This window comes from Dendrobates tinctorius, unplaced genomic scaffold (genome assembly GCF_039654945.1).
Source record: "Dendrobates tinctorius isolate UK_male_01 unplaced genomic scaffold, ASM3965494v1 ptg000028l, whole genome shotgun sequence".
In the NCBI taxonomy this organism is placed as follows: domain Eukaryota; kingdom Metazoa; phylum Chordata; class Amphibia; order Anura; family Dendrobatidae; genus Dendrobates; species Dendrobates tinctorius.
This window is the reverse complement of record NW_027361696.1, coordinates 73,948,169-73,963,946: the sequence shown is the minus strand read 5'-3', so window position 1 is coordinate 73,963,946 and position 15,778 is coordinate 73,948,169. Positions and strand designations below refer to the sequence as shown.

At 45.4% G+C, this 15,778-nt stretch overlaps 1 protein-coding gene across 2 annotated transcripts in view; it reads left to right on the top strand.

The window, feature by feature from the left end:
• ALDH16A1 (aldehyde dehydrogenase 16 family member A1) overlaps positions 1-15,778 on the top strand; it is a 124,825-nt gene that overhangs the window by 34,276 nt on the left and 74,771 nt on the right. For both annotated transcript variants that reach the window (XR_012231328.1, XM_073570994.1), the window contains exons 8-12: positions 4,860-5,057; positions 6,633-6,731; positions 8,146-8,282; positions 9,223-9,328; positions 10,386-10,555. Coding sequence is in view for 1 of the 2 variants with exons in the window: in XM_073570994.1 (XP_073427095.1) it covers positions 4,860-5,057; positions 6,633-6,731; positions 8,146-8,282; positions 9,223-9,328; positions 10,386-10,555 (710 nt within the window). In the remaining variant the exon portion in view is untranslated. The remainder of the gene's footprint in view (positions 1-4,859; positions 5,058-6,632; positions 6,732-8,145; positions 8,283-9,222; positions 9,329-10,385; positions 10,556-15,778) is intronic.

The following is a 15,778-nucleotide window of genomic DNA, read 5'->3' as shown; positions in this document are numbered from 1 at the left end:
AAATTAGAGAAAAATAGTTCCTCCTCAGCAGTATACACCTACCGACAGGCACAAGGCAACTCAGTTTTTGCTGTAGGAGGCGGACCTGGATCTAACACCAGATCTGCAGTGTTTCTTCCTTCACAGGTCTCTGTGTATGTTTATTAATCCTTTTCCCTTTTTTTTTTTTTTTAAGATTCATCTCTTCGGGTAACAAGGTGCAACTTCTCACCCTGTTTTCCCACATTTATGTGGCCGAGAGAGCAGTGTGGTGTCACCCACATTGCCCACTCTCGGACCCGCTGGCAGGACTTTGTCCCCTGTCACCCTTAGGGGTGCTTCAGGGTGACCAGTCCTTGCCTTTTCCCCTTCTCACCCCCTCTCCTTAGAGAGGGCTGAGAGGAAGAAGGTGGTCACCTACGGTGGCCTCCCCCCTTCTCATAAGAGATTGACGACGTCTTCTCCACCGTCCGGAGACGGTGCGAGAAGGAGGATCTTCATTCCCAGCACCTCTCTCCCGAGGGCTCCTGATGCGATCCTTATCTAGGAAGAGGAGCCGGACTCGCATAGCAGGTAGTATGCCCCCTTCTAGTTTTCAAATTTTGCGCTTTTTTCCTCCGAGCGCACGGTCCCTGACATTTTACAGGCCTTCTTCTTGCCTAGGCTGTTCTCCGTCTAGGCCACACACCCCCGGCATTCCTCCTATCTGTCCGCTCCTCTCAGTTGCCGGACACGCCCCCCCCGCTTGGTGCATTCAGTCCCAGCACACATCATCAGCATGTCCTTAGTGCCGGTCACGTCCCCTTCGCCGGGCCAGCTAATCGCCTCACCGCTTTCATTTCGCTTCACGCCCCCTTACCTGCGTGTTTATCCCAGCGCTGGCATTGAGCCCATTTTCAAGCTGGACACACTCCCTCAGGCGTGTCAGGCTATCAGGACGCAGGTTTCATTTTCTACGATCGGGCACGCCCCCTTTTCTGCGTGCCCGGACCAACAGGCCATTTACAGGGAGTCTTTTACAACCCTCCTCCTGCAGCGTCCTCAGTGATCTGGTGTGCACATATCTCTACGGTCTTCAATGGGGGACACAGCTACCTGCGCTCTGCTGCTGCATAATCGTTGGGTATCTGGTAGGATCTGCCCTCTCCCTTCACCTGGCCACTTTACTTCTTCATAACTTCACTCAGCAGTATCGGCTTCATAGCATCCTACTGCAGTCTTGCACAGGCTCTACCTATGCCCAACCCCGCAAGGGCCTCTGGTTTCAATCCTACGGTGATTCACTACGCCTGTTCCCACTGTAAGAGAAAGTGGGCTTCAGGCCAGCTGTCGCCCTTCTGCCCGCCCTGCAGTCCTTCCACCATGTCTGCCCCTCAGGAGACATTAATGCCCGGGATGAGAGCACCCCCCCTCTGGAGTGGGCTATTGCCATGTCTCAGTCGGTCTCAGACCTGACTAAAATATCCCTGTCCCTGGTACAGGTCCTGGAACGTATGCCGCCTCTATATGCTGCCACCAGTGCTCTGAACGCCTCCCACGGTGATTTGCACACAACTGACCACGACCTTCACAGGGACAGATCAGGAAGAAGATCTAGGAAGCGGACTCTGTCTAGCTCCTCATCAAGTTCACCGGGCCCTTCTGCAGCATCTAGAATGCCCCTCTCTACCCGTTTCCCCTCCTCGGAGGCGGACGTCAGGTCGGATGTAGCTTCTCAGTCTGAGTCTGACTCTGATGTGGATCAGGCTTCTGGGACGCAGGACATAGTAGATAGCCTTATTTCGGCTATTGTTCAAACCCTCGAACTAAAAGAGGAAGATGCGGCTGCTCAGGACGACTCCGTTTCATTCAAATGGGTGAAACATCCCTCTAGACCTTTTCCCAATCACAAACAGTTGAGGCTACTAGCTCTAGACACTTGGGAACATCCCGACAAACGTTTCCCGGGAAGAAAACTGGACATTCTATATCCATTTAGTTCAGACCTTGTCAGCAAATGGTCAGAATCCCCTAAGGTGGATCCGCCGGTCTCACGCTTATCCTCACAAACAGTTCTGTCCATTCCTGATGCGACGTCTCTCAAGGACGCTACGGACAGACAGATTTAGACTTAAACCAAATCGGCCTTTGAGGCGTCTGGCGCTTCTCTCTGCCCTAATTTAGCCTCCACTTGGGTGGTGAAAGCCATATCTGCCTGGGTCAAGATACTTCGCCGGGGTATCATGGCGACTCCTACAGAGGAGCTAGTGGATTTAGCCGACCAGATTGCCCATGCGGGTAAATACCTCTTGAATGCCTCCTTGGATGCGGCTGCGTGTTCCACAAGAGCAAACAGCAACATTATTGCTATTCGCCGCGCCTCCCATCTTTATACGATGCCGTCCTCTTCTTTCCTTCCTAGCGTGGCTCCTGTGCAGGCGCACTGCTCTGCCCTTTTGAGGGCAGAGCAGAGTCTTGCAGTGTGCAGGCGCCAGGAGAGGTCCGGCGCCTGCGCACTGCAGTATTCTGCTCTGCCCTCAACAGGGCAGGGCAGTGTGCCTGTGACGGAGCCACGCTAGGAAGGAAAGAAGAGGACAGCATCGGATCAAGATGGGAGGCGCTGGACCAGTCGGCGACACCCATCGGATCGGACGCCGGGGTGAGTCTAATCTAACTCTTTTTTTCTTATCTTTTAGGTTACATCGGGGGCTTATCTACAGCATTACAGATTGCTGTAGATAAGCCCCTGATGTCAGCGCTGGCAGCTCATAGGCCAAAAAAAGGGTGACAGATTCCCTTTAAAGGGTCAAGTGTCCGCTCTGTCTATTTTCTTCCAAAGGGATCTGGCTTCTCTTCCCCAGGTGAAGACCTTTCTTCAGGGCGTCGCTCACCTAGCGCCTCCTTAACATCCTCCGGTTGATCCATGGGATCTCAATCTTGTCCTGGGCGCCCTCTAGCGTGCGCCTTTTGAGCCAATTCAGGATATTTCCTTTTCCCTCCTTTCATGGAAGGTGGCCTTCCTGAACGCCATCACCTCTATTAGGAGGGTCTCTGAGTTGGCAGCATTGCCCTGCCATCCTCCTTTCCTGATTCTGCTCCAGGATAAGGTGGTCCTCCAAACTGTTCCTTTTCTGCGAAAGGTAATTTCTGCCTTTCACATCAACGAGGGCATCCTAGCGACAGCAGCATACACCCATGGTAACCTGTGTCCCCCAATGAAGGCTCCAAGAAAGAGATTTTACGGTAAGTACCAAAAATCCCTCTTTTCAGCATCTCTACTTACAGTCATTGAATGGGAACTTTCACAGTTTATTTTCAGACTATGCAAATTAGATCTCCGCCAAAAAGAAGGTGACTTGTCTCTCTCATGTCACCGCTGGACATAATTAGCTGACAAGTCAATGTATGACCCTAAGGATTTTAGCCAAGACAGCCTTTCCTCCAGAAGGAAGATACAATCATCTGTTTCTGGGTTCTTGCTCTTTGTTGTGCTGATGAGAGGAAACAAGTCTGAAACAGCTGTTTCAAGGTTCTTCTATTAGTTAGACATTGACTTAGAGAGTAGGTAGGGGACAACTAATTTGAATATTTTTTTTTTTTTCCATGGAGCTTCAACTGTGAGAATTTATATTAGCGGGTTCTCTTTACTTAGACTGATAAGCTTTCTGAGAGGTAATATCTGCTCTGCTCATGTAATGGTCACGCATGCAGTGATTTCCATGTTCTGAAAAGTTTCAATTTGGTGGCTAGAGATGTTGAAATTCATCAAGGAGTGAATACACAAAGTCTATTAAATTACATAACTTTTGTTTTTGTTTTTTTTACAACTGCATGAATTGGGACAAGGGTTTTATGCAACTGAAAAACCACATGAAACCTTCCCACGGCTGTCTCATTTCAGGAGCGGTAGGAACAGTCAGCTATGTGGCTTTTTATCTCTAAGGTTACTGGCCCCAGCCTACATACCAGAGCGGTTTAGTACACAGAGGACAAGCCAGTGTGCTGTACAATAGAAAAAAGAGCTGTATCATTGGAATTCTTCCAATTTTTGCACTTGATTCTCGCCTCTTTAGATCTCTCAGCCGGGCCCCTACTTTTTTCTTGACCCTCCCAAATATTAGGCTGCACTGTATGCTTGCAGTGGGGAAGTCCACTTCCCACTCATGTCATGTAATCTCACTACCTGGACGTCTGTTTCCATCAACCCCATTAACATTGAATGAAGCGGTGTAGAGCCTGCTCGGCTGCCCCTCTATTTAAAGGGATTTTCTCAGCATCTTTTTCCAGGGCTGGAATGCGCACCGACTGTTTAGGACAGTTGATGCGCTTTTCGGCTTCCTGCTTGATTGACAATTCGGCATCCTTGCCTGAAATGTGCAATGTCCAATGCTCCAAGCAGAGGAGGATGGATTCAAAGCAGCGAAAGGTGCTGTAAGTGCTGCTCATAGTCCTCCAGGGACCTAGGCAGCGAGCAATAAACCAGAATACTGAATAGTCCCCTGTTCTTTGGAACGGAGAGCGTTTTTAATAACATGTAAATTGCAAAGAATTTCCAAGCTATTTTTTTTAACCATTTTTGATGATGAGAATAAACGTTATTTTTAATATTTTTTTACTGCACGTTATTAGACATAAAGACCCCTGTCCAGGAAATCAGGTGGGGGGTCCCAGCAATCAGACATTTCTCACCTTTCGTTAAGGCCTTGTTTCCGTAGGTACTGTCATCCATAGTTTTCTTTGCGCTTCAGTTGTTGCACCGCATTATTCCTGGAGCTGGTGCATATCTTTTATTATTAGATGTGTCCAGCTTGGGCATAAAATAACTGACCGGATGCATATACGTGGGTTAGGCGGTCCTCTGGGTAGTATCAGGTCTAGTTGATTTCCTTCTCTTCCTCCAGGTTTGCAGTGCGGGGTCCCGGCTTCTCATGCAGGAATCTATTGCTGAAGATCTGATCCGCAGACTCAAGCAGAGGATGTCCCACCTGAGGGTCGGGGACAGTTTAGATAAATGCATCGACATGGGAGCCCTGGTGGACGAAAGCCAGAAGAAGACAATCGGTGAATTTGTGGAGGAGGCTCGTTCAGAAGGGGCAGAGGTGAGCGGCAGCACTGAAAAGGGAGGGCATGTTGTAAATGGTAAAACTTCAAGGGATTGTCTAATTTTGGAAACCTTTTCCTTTGTCCCATTACCATGTTATGGTATTATTCACGCTCAGCTCAAACTCTGCGCACGTCTTATTCTGGTCCGTTTTTGTGGATTAGGCCTGGACCATTCCAGTCTATCTGTAGGTGGATCCTATCATGTGAATATGGCCTTACTGTCCGAAAGGTCGAACGTTAAATGACCGTAGCGTAGTATGAATGAGAAGCTTATGATGGGTGCTTCCAACATTCTTGAGACTTGTAGTACTTCAAGACTTTTTTTATTGTACTTAGGAAATCTATTATCAGGTGTTTACTATGTAATCTGAGATCAGCATCATGTAGGGGTAGAGACCCTGATTCCAGCAACGTGTCACTTACTGGACTATTAATTGCTGTTTCTATACAATCAATGTTTTATCAGCAGTAGATTATCATTACAGGATTAGGTGTCTCGTGCCACCTAGTACTGCAGCTCTTTATAACCCTGCCCCACCACTGATTGGCAGCTTGTTGTCAGTGTATGCAGGAAGCTGCCAATCGGTGGTGTGGGTGGAGTTATATAGGGCTCAGCATTTGAGTCCTGCAGCTGAGAAAACAGGATTGGTATTAAATTGTCAGCAAGCTACGTAGCAAGTGACACATCACTGGAATCGGGGTCTGTGTCTCTGTGAGCTGCTCTCCGATAACATAGTAAAAAACCTGGTGGCATACTCCATTACATTTTTTTACATTTATAAGGTTTTTTTTTTTTTTGCACAGTTATATTAAAACATGGCTATCAATATATTTATTTGATACATTTTTTTGTAAATCAGTAGTATATGCGAATGTATAAAATTCTGTATTATACCTTAGGACCTGTTCACACAGTTTTTATGCAGTGTCCAGAGGTCAATTTGAATCCATAAACAATAGAATTCAAATGGATTACCCACACCCGATGGAGTCATAAACTCTATTATTGCTGTCTATGACTGTGGGGGGATATGCTGTTTAAATGCAGAGTGAAAACCTTCCTCCACTTCCAGCAGCCGGTAGTTTCACGTCTCCTTGCACGCTCTCCAAAAAATATTCAGAAACCCTATAACCTTGTAATGAAACGTAATGTAGAAATTAGTTATTAAAGGGGTTGTTCAGGCTTAAGATTAGGGTTCAACTCTGTGACTGTAGATTTGTTAATCCTGACTGCGCACATTGTGCGTGCTGTCTACATTTGCCATGAGCGGGAGTGCACTTGACCACAACTATGCTATTTGCAGACGTGCGGTCACAAATCGCGACTAGATGTGCACGACCTCGCGCAACACAAGTGAATTGAGTGAGGTCACATATGTCTAGTCATAATGTGACCTGAAGAATTCAAGTCACAAGACCACCCACTTCCAGTGCTGGCACTGGAGAATCCTGACTTGTGAATCTTCACAGCATGCACAGTATGCGCAAGTCTGGACAACTCCTTTTAAGACCTCTAGTCTTTTAGACCTCATTCAGACATCAGTGTGTATCTTCTGTCTGTCCCTTTTTAGATTTTCCAAGCTCCAGGACCTCTCCCTAAGAAAGGATTGTACTACCTGCCAACCCTGATCACCGGTGTGGATACCACCTCTCGCTGTGTCCGAGAAGAGGTAAGAAAGTAACTACTCATAGTTTACAAGAAGTTATCTCCCTTATATATTGCTACCATGTCCATTCCATATATATACCCGTATTTTTCGCCTATAAAACGCACCGGACCATAAGGCGCACCTAGGTTTTAGAGGAGGAAATTGGGGTGGGGGGAAAATTGAAGCAAAAAATGTGGTCAATTCTCTACTTAATATCCCCTATCCTGGTACACATGGCCCCTCATCCCTATCCTGGTAGGAATGGTCCCCCTCATCCCTATCCTGGTAGGACTGGTCCCCCTCATTCTTAACCTGGCAGGAATGATCGCCCTCATCCCTATACTGGTATGCATGGCCCCAGCCTTATCCTAGTATGATTGGCCACATCCCAGTCCTGATATGCATGGCCCCATCCTTATCCTAGTATGATTGGCCCCATCCCAGTCCTGATATGCATGGCCCCATCCTTTTCCTGGTATGATTGGCCCCAACCCAGTCCTGGTATGCATGGCCCCCATCCCAGTCCTGGTATGCATGTCCCCATTCTTATCCTGGTATGATTAGCCCCATCCCATTCCTGTTATGCCTGGTCCCATTCTTATTCTGGTATGATTGGCCCCACCCCCATCCTGGTATGCCTGGTCCCATCAGAAAAGATTAAAAAAAGCAAACCATTACACTTGCCTTCCTCCGCTCCCTTGCAGTGTCCTGCTCCATTGCCAGGGACGTCATGCGCTGCTCACAAGCAGAGCACAACTGCCAGAATACTCTCCGGGACTGTTCATCGCAGAGAGCAGCGATTATTCATTGCTCTTCAGTAGCGCGCAGTGTCAGACGGAGCCTTCCTGCTGCTACCGGCGGTCACGTGTGCCGACACTTAAGAGAAATGAAAATTCTGAATATTCATTGAGTATTTTGAATATTCAGTTGAGTATTATGGTAGCTGTGCTCTGCTTGTGAGCAGCGCATGACGTCCCTGCCATGTGCTGTTTACAGGCATTAATCATCTGCTGGCAACTGCGAGGGAGCGGAGTAAGGTAAGTGTAATGTGTTTTTGTTTTTTTTTCTTAAATCTTTTCAGATGGGGCAAATCATACCAGGAACGGGATGGGGCCAATCATACCAGGATGCCAAAAAAAAAAAGAATATTCATTTCACTCCACGCCCATGGGCGTGGAATGCAGTGCATATTCATTTCATTTTAGCAGTAGGCACAGGAGTTAGCCGGAGCTGCTGGCTCCTGCCTCTGTGACCGGCTGCTCCGCCGATGCCGCTCCCCCCCCCACCTCTCCACCACAGCCAGAGCTGGTACATCCGGACTATAAGACGCACTCCCCATTTTGGGAGGAAAATTCAGTCTTATAGTCAGAAAAATACGGTATAATGTACACACAATATAATATATATTACAGACTTATTTTTTTTTCTTTACCAGATTTTCGGACCCGTCTTGGTCGCCATGTCTTTCCGCACAGCTAAAGAAGCCATTTCCCTGGGGAACAACACCCCATATGGATTGGCAGCAAGCGTGTGGACAGATAACCTACCTCTCGCCTTGGAGGTAGCATTGAGGTGAGTAATTCTGTATTTGAAGCCTCCAGATTTACCCCTTTTTTAATCGTTTCCCCTTCTTTGTTTCCTTTTTTTCTTAATAAGCTACAAGTAATAAAAATAAATTCTATACCCAAATGACATGCCCTGTATTCGCCATTATTGTGCGGAGATATGGAGTAGTGATAAGCGAACGTGCTGGGATAAGGTGTTATCTGAGCATTCTTGGGTGATAACAGAGTGTCTTCGGCGTGCTCGAATAATATGTCCAAGTCCCCGCGGCTGCATGTCTCGTGACTGTTCGACAACTGCAACACATGCAGGGATTGTCTAACAAACAGATAATCCCTACATGTGCTGTGCCTCTTGATCAGCCGTGAGACAATGCAGGTGCAGGAACTCAGACATATTTTTCAAGCGCGCTGAAGACACTCGGTTAGCACCTGTGCATGCTCAGATAACACCTTATCCAAGTAGGTTCACTCATTGCTAATATAGAGACCTATCTGGCCTTAAAGGGGTTGTTCGATTAGGTGGGGGTCTGACTGCTTGCAGAAAGGGAATATTTTTTTCCTGCTACAAAATGGAGCTGCAGGTCGGACACCCAATCCAGCACTCCATACTTTCTCTGAGGCTACCAGTAAAAGCGAAGATCAGCTCTCGGCAGCTCCTTACAAAATAAATGGAGCGCAGGGGCATGGTGGGCCAAATGTTTGGTCAGCCAACAATTGTCTCTCCTGAGTCCCCAGTACATTTATTCAAAGACAAAGGGAAGTGAGCCGATGCCAGTCACCTCTGATGGCAGCGTCTCTCCACATAGTATTGAAGCCTGTGGCTCAATCTTAGTGTTTGTGTCTCTTATACTCCACATAGTATTGAAGCCTGTGGCTCACTCTTGGTGTTTCTGCCTCTTATACAATCTTATACTGTATCGTTGGTAAATTCCTTTTTGTACTTTCAGCATCAAGGCTGGCACTGTGTGGGTGAATGGACACAACATGTTTGATGCAGCAGCTGGGTTTGGAGGCTATAAAGAAAGTGGATTTGGCCGAGATGGTGGAAAAGAGGTAAAGGAGAGATTTCCTTGAATTATACTGTATACTGTGTAGCAAAACGAATACGCTTTTAAAGGGGTATTTCCATCTCCGTAAACAATCGAGTATGACTTATGTTATGCCATTACTTATCTGCTTTATATCACATCACTGCCTCTTCACGTGCCATTTTCCATTATGATGTGAAGGGCACATTCACCCTGGGATGATGATCAGAGGGCTGCCAGTGTCTACCCTCTGCTAGCAATTATATAGCAGAGGTGATTGAGCGCTGTCAGTGACTCCTTACATGCAATGCTCAATGAAGACCACTGCATGTAAGAAGTGTGACAGTGGGAGACCTCTCCTGCTGTCACTTCATTGGCTCCACTGGCAGAGTAGATAATGCTCTACTTCAGAAGTAGTGCAGGGTGTTATCTATGATATCAAAGGATCAAGTGTTCAAGTCTCTGGAGGGGAGTGATCAATATGGTTTAAAATAAAATGTAAACTTATGACAAAATACAATATTGAGGGTTTTTTCTTCATCTCCTCTACAGAAAAGTGGGATATAAAGTAATCAAAAAGTCATATTTACTAAAAAAAAAAAAAAAAAAAAAAAAATAGTACAATTGAAAACATCTTGTCAAGAACAGAAAGGGGGAAAACTGTGTGTTTAAAGCAGTGCTAGGGCACCATCCTACGGCAGTCCCAAACATCGGACACCATCAGGCGGTGGCATACCCTATACTGTGTGCCATCACTTGCCCAGTCAATACTGTCCTTTAATAGTAGCTCCTCTTTCTCTCTTCCTTGCAGCCTTTACCCAAGTGAAACAATATTTTTGGGTTCTATAAGTATAATAGCCCAGAGGATTCGCCATTATAATGTACTAGCCTTACATAATGCAAAATATTTTTATGACAGATTTTTATTTCTATATCAGAATCTTCATTAAAAACTAAAAAAAATAAAAATCTTGCAGTTCTCACAACAGCCACCGGGGCTTTTTTTAGACTCCAAATAACACATTAATAGAGCTCCACTTTACAACCTGTTGCAAAAAAAAAAGTTGATTCTTTATTTTCAGGGGCTATATGAATATGTACGACCGTCCTGGGAAAGCAGAGCCAAGCCGAACCCAGGAGATGTGAACTACAAAACATTTGCTGTCACTTATGGGGCTGATGTTCCCCCAATTCCCGGTCAAAAAGACGTTAGCGCCTCCGTCATTCAGGTTCAGGATTCCCAAATTCCAAGGTAAGTACGTAAATGGCAAAGCGTGGCATCGATGGGCAAACCTTGGTTTTTACATTTCTTTTGTTATTCATTTGCTTTTTAAATGCAAAGTTAAGCAACTTTCCAAATAGTCTTCATGAAAGTTTTCCTACCAAGTTGTTGCTTCAGACTCTAGGCTTTTTGACTAGCTCTGTGCTTTTCTGTGTTAGTGATAGCTGGAGGGAAGGGTTGTACATGTTACGGTTCTGCAGCACAGGACTAGGGTAGGAGGGGGAAAACTGACCCTGCACTGCGGCTTGGCTGATGCCCTACGATGGAGTGGGCGACCCATTCTTTGTGAATAGACCCACCGAGGATCCTAGGTTAATCTCAAGCAAAGACCTATAGATAGTGGGAAGGGGGTCCCTGAAAGATATAAGGACTGGGTACAAATATGCGTCACCTCCCAACAGAAAACACAAAGAAGGCTTCAGAAGCAAACTGAAAACAGAACCTAAGACTAGTAGAACCAGAGGTCCCAGAACTGCACTAATTAAACACACAGAAAGCAAAGCAAGGCTCCAAGCCAGACTTCAAGTGGATTAACACTGTTGTCCAGCAAGGAATGGGAGACAGGTGCAGGTTAATAAAGGGTGATACAATTACCTGACCAAAGGCAAACCCAGCACTAGGGGAAAAAGACCAGCAGCCAGAACACTACAGGAAAATGGCGGATAGCCACAAACTGAGCAGATTCTAACAGTACGCACATCTGCAATGGATAAAGGAAATTCTTACGGAGAGCAGAGAAAATGGACTATAGGCAAGGAAGAAAGCCTATGGAGATGAATAAGTACAGAATAGAAGCTGTGTTAAAGCATGAAAGCAAGTGAAGACTGCAGCACCTTGAATACACCACAAAGAGCTCAAATTCAGCCTATATTTCTGGGAGAGAAACTCCCACAAGGCAAATATCTGAAACTTGGATCAGGACGCAAAGTTGCAATTTTTCAGTGTTGGTGATAGCTGGAGGGAAGAGGTTGTACACAGATCTGCAGTGGATAGAAAGCATCTAAGGTCTTATGGAGAGCAAGAAAGCAGAGAGGAAATAAATACAGGATAGAAGCTTTGCTAAAACATAAAGCAAGTAGAGACAGCAGCACCTAGACTACACACAGAGCTCATATTCAGCCTATATTACTGGGAGAGAAACTCACACAAAACAAAAATCTAAAACTTGTATCTGGCTGCAGACTTAGTAACATAGTTAGCAAGGCTGAAAAAAGACATTTGTCCATCCAGTTCAGCCTATAATCCATCAGATTAAATCCCCAGATCTACGTCCTTCTAAAGAACCTAATCACTGTAAGATACAATATTGTTACGCTGCAGGAAGACGTCCAGGCCTCTCTTGAACCCCTCGACTGAGTTCGCCATCACCACCTCCTCAGGCAGGGAATTCCAGATTCTCACTGCTCTAACAGTAAAGAATCCTCTTATGTTGGTGGAAAAACCTTCTCTCCTCCAGATGCAGAGAATGTCCCCTTATGACCATCACCTTCCTTGGTATAAACAGATCCTCTGAGAGAGATTTGTGTTGTTCAATTATATACTTATACATGGTTATTAGATCGCCCCTCGGTCGTCTTTTTTCGAGACTAAATAATCTAATTTTGCTAATCTCTTTTGGTATTGCAGTTCTCCCATCCCCTTTATTATAATAATTCTGTTGCCCTCCTTTGTACTCGCTCTAGTTCTATTATATCCTTCCTGAGCACCGGTGCCCAAAACTGTACACAGTACTCCATGTGCGGTCTAACCAGGGATTTGTACAGAGGCAGTATAATGCTCTCATCATGTGTATCCAGACCTCTTTTAATGCACCCCATGATCCTGTTTGCCTTGACAGCCACTGCCTGGCACTGGCTGCTCTAGGTAAGTTTATCATTAACTAGGATCCCCAAGTCCTTCTCCATGTCAGATTTACCCAGTGGTTTACCGTTCAGTGTGTAATGGTGATATTGATTCCTTCTTCCCATGTGTATAACCTTACATTTATCATTGTTAAACTGCATCTGCCACCTTTTGGCCCGAGTTCCCAACTTATCCAGACCCATCTGTAGCAGAATACTATCTTCTCTTGTATTGACTGCTTTACATAGTTTTGTATCATCTGCAAATATCGATATTTTACTGTGTAAACCTTCTATCAGATCGTTAATAAATATGTTGAAGAGAATAGGTCCCAACACCGACCCCTGCGGTACCCCACTGGTCACAGCGACCCAGTTAGAGAATATACCATTTATAACCACCCTCTGCTTTCTATCACTAAGCCAGTTACTTACCCATTTACACACATTTTCCCCCAGACCCAGCATTCGCATTTTGTGTACCAACCTCTTGTGTGGCACGGTATCAAACGCTTTGGAAAAGTCAAGATATACCACGTCCAATGACTCACCTTGGTCCAGTCTATAGCTTACCTCTTCAATAAAACTGATTAGATTGGTTTGACAGGAGCGATTTCTCATAAACCCATGCTGATATGGCGTTAAACAGTTATTCTCATTGAGATAATCCAGAATAACATCCCTCAGAAACCCTTCAAATATTTTACCAACAATAGAGGTTAGACTTACTGGCCTATAATTTCCAGGTTCACTTTTAGAGCCCTTTTTGAATATTGGTACCACATTTGTTATGCGCCAGTCCTGTGGAACAGACCCCGTCGCTATAGAGTCTCTAAATATAAGAAATAGTGGTTTGTCTATTATATTACTTAGTTCTCGTGGGTGTATGCCATCTGGACCCGGAGATTTATCTATTTTAATCTTATTTATCCAGTTTCGCACCTCTTCTTGGATTAGATTGGTGACCCTTAATGACCGGAACTTTTTTCTATTTTTCGTTTTTCACTCCCCTTATTTCCAGAGCCATAACTTTTTTATTTTTCCGTCAATATGGCCATGTGAGGGCTTATTTTTTGCGGGACGAGTTGTACTTTTGAACAACACCATTGGTTTCACCATGTAGTGTACTCGAAAACAGGAAAAAAATTCCAAGTGCGGTGAAATTGCAAAAAAGTGCAATCCCACACTTGTTTTTTGTTTGGCTTTTTGGCTAGGTTCACTAAATGCTAAAACTGACCTGCCATTATGATTCTCCAGGTCATGACGAGTTCATAGACACCAAACATGTCTAGGTTCTCTCTTATCTAAGTGGTGAAAAAAAATTCCAACTTTTGCTAAAAAAAAATAAAAAAATAAAAAAAAAAAATGGTGCCATTTTCCGATATCCATAGCGTCTCTATTTTTCGTGATCTCAGGTCGGGTGAGGGCTTACTTTTTGCATGTCGAGCTGACGTTTTTAATGATACCACGTTTGTGCAGATACGTTCTTTTGATCGCCCGTTATTGCATTTTTAATGCAATGTCGCGGCGACCAAAAAAAAAAGTAATTCTGGCGGGTTTTTTTTTTTTTTCTTTTCTTGCTACGCCATTTAGCGATCGGGTTAATCATTTTTTTTTTTTTTTTTTTTGATAGATCCGGCAATTCTGAAAGCGGTGATACCAAATGTCTATGTATGATTTTTTTTTTATTTTTTATTATTGTTTTATTTTGATTGTGGCTAAAGGGGATGATTAAAAATATAAAATAATAAAATAAAGTGTAAAACACTTTTTTTTCCATAGGAAGCTAGAAGCTGCCATAGCATGATCGCCTCTGATGCATAGATCACCTCTATGTAGTAGAATTACCACAGGGTGGCGCTCATAGCAATGCCTCATCAACAACCATAGAGGTCTCTAGGAGACCTCAGGTTGTTATGGCAACGCATCACTGACCCCCCCCCCCCCCCGCAATCACATGACGGGGGTCGGCAATGTGATCATTTCCGGCCGCACGCCAGAAGCTCTAGTTAAATGCTCGCTGTCAGCGTGTGACAGTGGGATTTAACTAGTTAATAGGCGCGGGCGGATCACGATTCCGCTCGTGCCTATTGCGGGCACATGTCGGCTGTTCAAAACAGTAGTAGTAGGGTAATCATACAGAGCGTGTGGAGGAATTCACTGTGGAGTCTCATACTGTGTTCGGGGGCACTTTTATGTGCATCATACTTTAGTATCTGTATTCAATGTTTCTTTTAATCCTTTTTTATTATATATTTATTAGGCCATTCGGTCTTCTGCTTTTTCCTGCTCTTACATAACATATTATATTATTCCAATATTTTATTCTAAGATCTATTAATTAAAATGTACTTTGTTTGTGGGAGCGCCCCTTTATGTTTGTTCCGTATTAAAAAAAAGTTCATTGTTATATTTAATAAGAAAAAAATTCTCCATTAGGCCGGTTTCACATTAGCGCTTTTTAAGCGCACGCACAGCCGGGGGTAGCTCCGCCCCCGAGCCGGCTCTCTGCCCGGCGTGCCCGCCCCTTGCTTGTAGCGCCGCCTACTAGCGGACAGCGGCGCCTGCGATCGGCGCACCCTATCTTTAGCATAGGGTGCGCAGATCGTGCGCAGGCCGTGCGCTAGTTGCGCTTTGACCTGCGCTGCGCACTTTTGACGGTGCGCCGTGCGCGCCAAAATCGAACTTTTCGGATTTTGGCGCGCACGGCGCACCGTCAAAAGTGCGCAGCGCAGGTCAAAGCGCAACTAGCGCACGGCCTGCGCACGATCTGCGCACCCTATGCTAAAGATAGGGTGCGCCGATCGCAGGCGCCGCTGTCCGCTAGTAGGCGGCGCTACAAGCAAGGGGCGGGCACGCCGGGCAGAGAGCCGGCTCGGGGGCGGAGCTACCCCCGGCCGTGCGTGCGCTTAAAAAGCGCTAATGTGAAACCGGCCTTATAGCCATTTTTTTTTTGTAAATATCAAGGTTAGCCCGAGGCTTTGTCCAAGCTTTTAATTTTAGCCCTCTGTGTATTTGAGTTTTACATCCATGGTTTAGAGGCTTAAAACACTGTTCAGTCTATCCCCTATGCTTTACACTGCAGCTTTGTAGACTGACAGGCTGAAAATTCAACCGGAAGTCCATTCGGGAGGAAATAGTTTCCATCGTAGTCAGGAAAATGCGACTAGCAAGTAAATATACAGTATGTGAGCAAAGTCTGATTGAGGTAGTACGCATAACATCATAAGAGTCTCAGCTCTGCTACATGCGTGTTTATTGTGAACTAGATTATGGCCCGATGCGATCGCATCGGGAGGATGCGTTAGCATCACACCTCTTGCCATGTTAACCCTCAACACACACACTCCTC